The 3,677-nt window shown below is 62.4% G+C and overlaps 1 protein-coding gene across 1 annotated transcript in view; it reads right to left on the bottom strand.

Moving 5' to 3' along the window:
- Positions 1–2,465, bottom strand: part of SHISA8 (shisa family member 8) — a 3,480-nt gene extending 1,015 nt beyond the window's left edge. The window contains exons 1-4 of the mRNA XM_011979117.1: positions 2,388–2,465; positions 2,251–2,303; positions 704–837; positions 23–338 (exon numbers count right to left, since the gene is read on the bottom strand). Of these exons, the coding sequence (XP_011834507.1) occupies positions 23–338; positions 704–837; positions 2,251–2,303; positions 2,388–2,465 (581 nt within the window). The remainder of the gene's footprint in view (positions 1–22; positions 339–703; positions 838–2,250; positions 2,304–2,387) is intronic.
- Positions 2,466–3,677: the final 1,212 nt, after the last annotated feature.

Genomic DNA, 3,677 nt, shown 5'->3' with positions numbered 1-3,677 from the left:
CGGGGGTCCCAGGGCGGCTGACCCCAGGGGCGCCTTGTTGAGGCGCTTCTTGTCTGGAGCGAGGAGTGAGACGCGGCTCGGCCCGATACCCCGGGTTACTCCGCCCTCGCTGTCACCTCTCCGCAGCCCTCTCCCTGAGGCCGTTCGGTGAGAACCTGGGGGACCGTTCTCCCGGCGAGGCTGCGAGCCAAGCCTGTCTTCGCGGCAGCCTCCAGCGCCTGGAACAGGGCCTGGCTCCGAGTCACGCGCAGCGGCGGCGGCAGCCAGCCCGGGGGGTGCCACCCTCATGAACGGCTCGCCCGGAGGCGACGCTCGAGCCAGGCGCGGAGTCCTGGGACCTGCTCCCGCCGAGATGGGGGATGTCTGAGGAACAGAACCCAGACGGGGCGTGGGGGCTGCCAAGCCTGCCTGCCTCTCGAGAGACCCAGGGGGAGGCTCCGGAGCCGGAGCCTCAGATCACAGGCCCGGCCAGCAAATCCTGCATCCGGAACCTTCCTCACACATCACAGTACCCCAGACTCGAGGCCACAGGACCCGTGGGGGGTCTCTCTCCATCCCTGGGAGCTGGCTGGCCGGTCGGGCCCCTCACCCGCAGAGGCCGCGGCTCATTTCCACCGGGGAAGCCTCCACGCCCCAGCCGAGGGACCCCCTCTCAGCCTCTCACGCCCCTCCGCGTGCTCAGCCCCGCCCGCCACCGACTCACCTGAGCTGTTGTGGGGGGAGCCCCGGGGGAGGCCGTCCCCCATCTGCACCTGGACACAGCCACCCAGGGGCGGGCCCAGGCTGGGAGGCAATGGCTCCTGGGGGCCCGGCTGCTTCAGAAGCTCCGTCAGCGCCCTGCAGGGACAGCGGTCAGAGGTGACCCTCTCAGTCTCCTACCTCATCAAAAGCCAGCCCCCGCCACCACCGTCTCACCGTGTGGCCCTGGGCAGTTCTTTCAGCCTCTCCAGGCGTTCCTCTCCAGTGCTCGAAATCACACACGAGCTTCCCCTCCCAGGCAGTATCTGCCAGCCTCACCTGTGGCCCCAAGACCCCTGCTTCCCAGAGCAGGTCAGGAAACTCTAATGAGGCTCCCCTCCCCTCCCCTCCCCTCCCTGGAGGCCACTCTCCGGAACCTTCCCCAGGTGAGCCTCCCCTCCCAATACAAGCTTTCTCTGCTTTCCTGCCTCTCCTCCCAAAATAACTGCTACTCATTCTTCAGACCCCATTAGCGGCCTCCTCCAGGAATCCTCTATTTATTTATTTATTTATTTATTTATTTATTTATTTATTTATTTATGAAGCAGAGTCTCGCTCTGTTGCCCAGACTGGAGTGCAATGGTGCAATCTCGGCTCACTGCAACCTTCAACTCCCCAGTTCAGCAATTCTCCAGTCTCAGCTTCCCGAGTAGTTGGGATTATAAGGTGCCTGCCACCACATCTGGCTAAGTTTTGTATTTTTATTAGAGATGGGGTTTCACCATGTTGGCCAGGCTGGTCTCCAACTCCTCCAGTCTCGGCCTCCTTGGCATAGTCGGGCTGCAGCGTCTACTTGTAATCCCAAAGTGCTGGGATTACAAGTGTGAGCCACCGCGCCGGCCCAGGATGCCTTATTTACCTGCCTGCGTAACTGCCCCTGCAGCTGTGGCTTCTGCTAGGACCTGGGATAAAGCTGCCATCCCAGGCATGAAGGATAGATGGATGAGGGAAAGGGGATGCTGGGAGACCCCCTGGTGGCAGCCCAGGACCCACAGGCTGTGTGACCTTGGGCAGCCACCTCCCTGGACCCATCACCCAGCCCCCACCCAGCTGTGATGTGACAGTGTATGTGCAGCCCAGCTGCCTTCAGAACCCGGAACCCATGATTTTCTCCTACTCAGCCTGACTCTGCTTCTGGGGCTGGAGCCTCAAATGGCTGATTTGTGAAGGGCATTCAGGAGGCAGGACACCAGGGATGGCCAAGGTTTGGCTTCAGGTTTGGTGGCAGGGTCTGAAATCATCCTAGTACCTGCCTGGGCTGACCTTCCTGCCCTGCCCACCCCCAGCGGCTCACCTCTGTGGTCTCATCTCTGGGCAAGCACTGCCAGCTCCTCTCTCCCCGACAGCTGAGTAACCTCCACGCTTTTGGGCCTTTGCACAAACTCTTTCCAGATGCCCCCCACCCAAGCCCTCTGAGAAGCCTTCCCTGGCCTGCAGCCCCAACACAGCAGAATGAAGGGTGAGAATCATGGGGAGGGCAGGGACTCAGGACATACCCACACACGAGCCTACGCTCCATTCCAGGTCTCCCCAGCAGAGAAAAGGGAGTCAGGGGCCATGGGAGCCTGAAGCCCAGAAAGGAGAAGGGACTGGCCTACACCACACAGCACAGCATGGGTGGGCGCCGCCTTCCTGAGGCATCACCAAACCTGCTGTCCCATCCCCAGCAGGTGCAGGGAGTTCAGGATGAACATGTCAGCTGGGCTGCCGCAGTCACCCCTCACCATCATGGCCCTCAGTTCCTTTTTCCCCGCCCCTGTCAAAGACATACCCAGGCCTCTTCCGTGCTACCCTAACCCAGAATGAAGGGCCCCCAAATTTGGGCAGCCCAGCCCCTACCCCTGCAGCATCCAGAAGCCAGGCCAGGAGGCTTCACCTCCTGAAGACAGTGCAGGAGCTGAGGGTAGAGTCCAGGGTGCCAGCCCGAGCTTCACCCTATAGCTCTCTGGGAGAAAGTGGGCACTGTGGTTTGGGGAGCAAGGGGTGCTGGAGTGCCAAGGAAGCCCTCACTCCCTGCCTCTGAGGCCCAGGAGGGGGAAGCGTCCACATCTGGCCCACCAGGGCATGAAGGCTTCTCTATGGTCACTTCTAAATACCAGCCTGTCACATTCGGTGTCAGCCGCCCACAGACCCAAAGGGTGCTGGGACCTGGTGGATGAGGGCACAGGCCCCAGGGCATGGGGGTTGCTGGGGGCATGTGAGTGCCACGTGTGGCATGTGGGTGGGAGTTCCAGGGTCAGGACATATAGAGTCCCAGAGTCCTCGTTCCAACCGAGGAAGGGGACCTGGACCCTGTAGTGCCCACTTCACACCAAGCTCAGAATGCAGCAAGCACCTGTCCTGGCCTCAGCAACACACGACTGTGTTCCAGAGTCCCCCTTCTACGCAGAGGGAGCCCTGACCTTCACCTGGGAGCTGTGGCATGGGGTGAGTAGGGGGAGGCCTCTGAAACCCAAGGAGGGAAGGGCAGCCCTGAGTCACAGCTATGGGGGCAGGGGAGAGGTGGGAGGTGGAAAAGGGGAGGGAAGAGTGGGGAGAAGCAGGAGATGGGCACCCAGAGAGCCAAGCGCCCCTTCCTTTCCCTGTGCCCAAGACGCCCGGTCACCCTCCTGGCCAGCGGCGCCCCTTACCCTGGACAGTAACCCGGTGCTCTCTGTCCAAGGCTACCTGCCCCCCTCAAGCCTCCCCGCCCTCCAGAGGCTACTTGAGCAGGGAAAGGCGGTGCGGCGCCCAGCACGGGCGGAAGGTCAAGGGAAGTCAGGGCGGTGTCCGGTGTCTCCCTGATGAACTGGGGAGGGGGGGAGCGGGGGGAGACGGAAACAGGAAAACCCAGAGAAGGGGCCTGCTGGGAGGACGAGCGCTTCGAGAGAGGCGGGAAGGATCAGCCGGCAGGGAGAGCAGTCCGAGGAGCGGGCGGGGGTCCCTGGGAGGCGCGCGCT

Source organism: Mandrillus leucophaeus, unplaced genomic scaffold (genome assembly GCF_000951045.1).
Source record: "Mandrillus leucophaeus isolate KB7577 unplaced genomic scaffold, Mleu.le_1.0 Scaffold2, whole genome shotgun sequence".
Taxonomy (NCBI): Eukaryota; Metazoa; Chordata; class Mammalia; order Primates; family Cercopithecidae; genus Mandrillus; species Mandrillus leucophaeus.
This window is presented reverse-complemented; position numbering and strand designations above follow the sequence as displayed.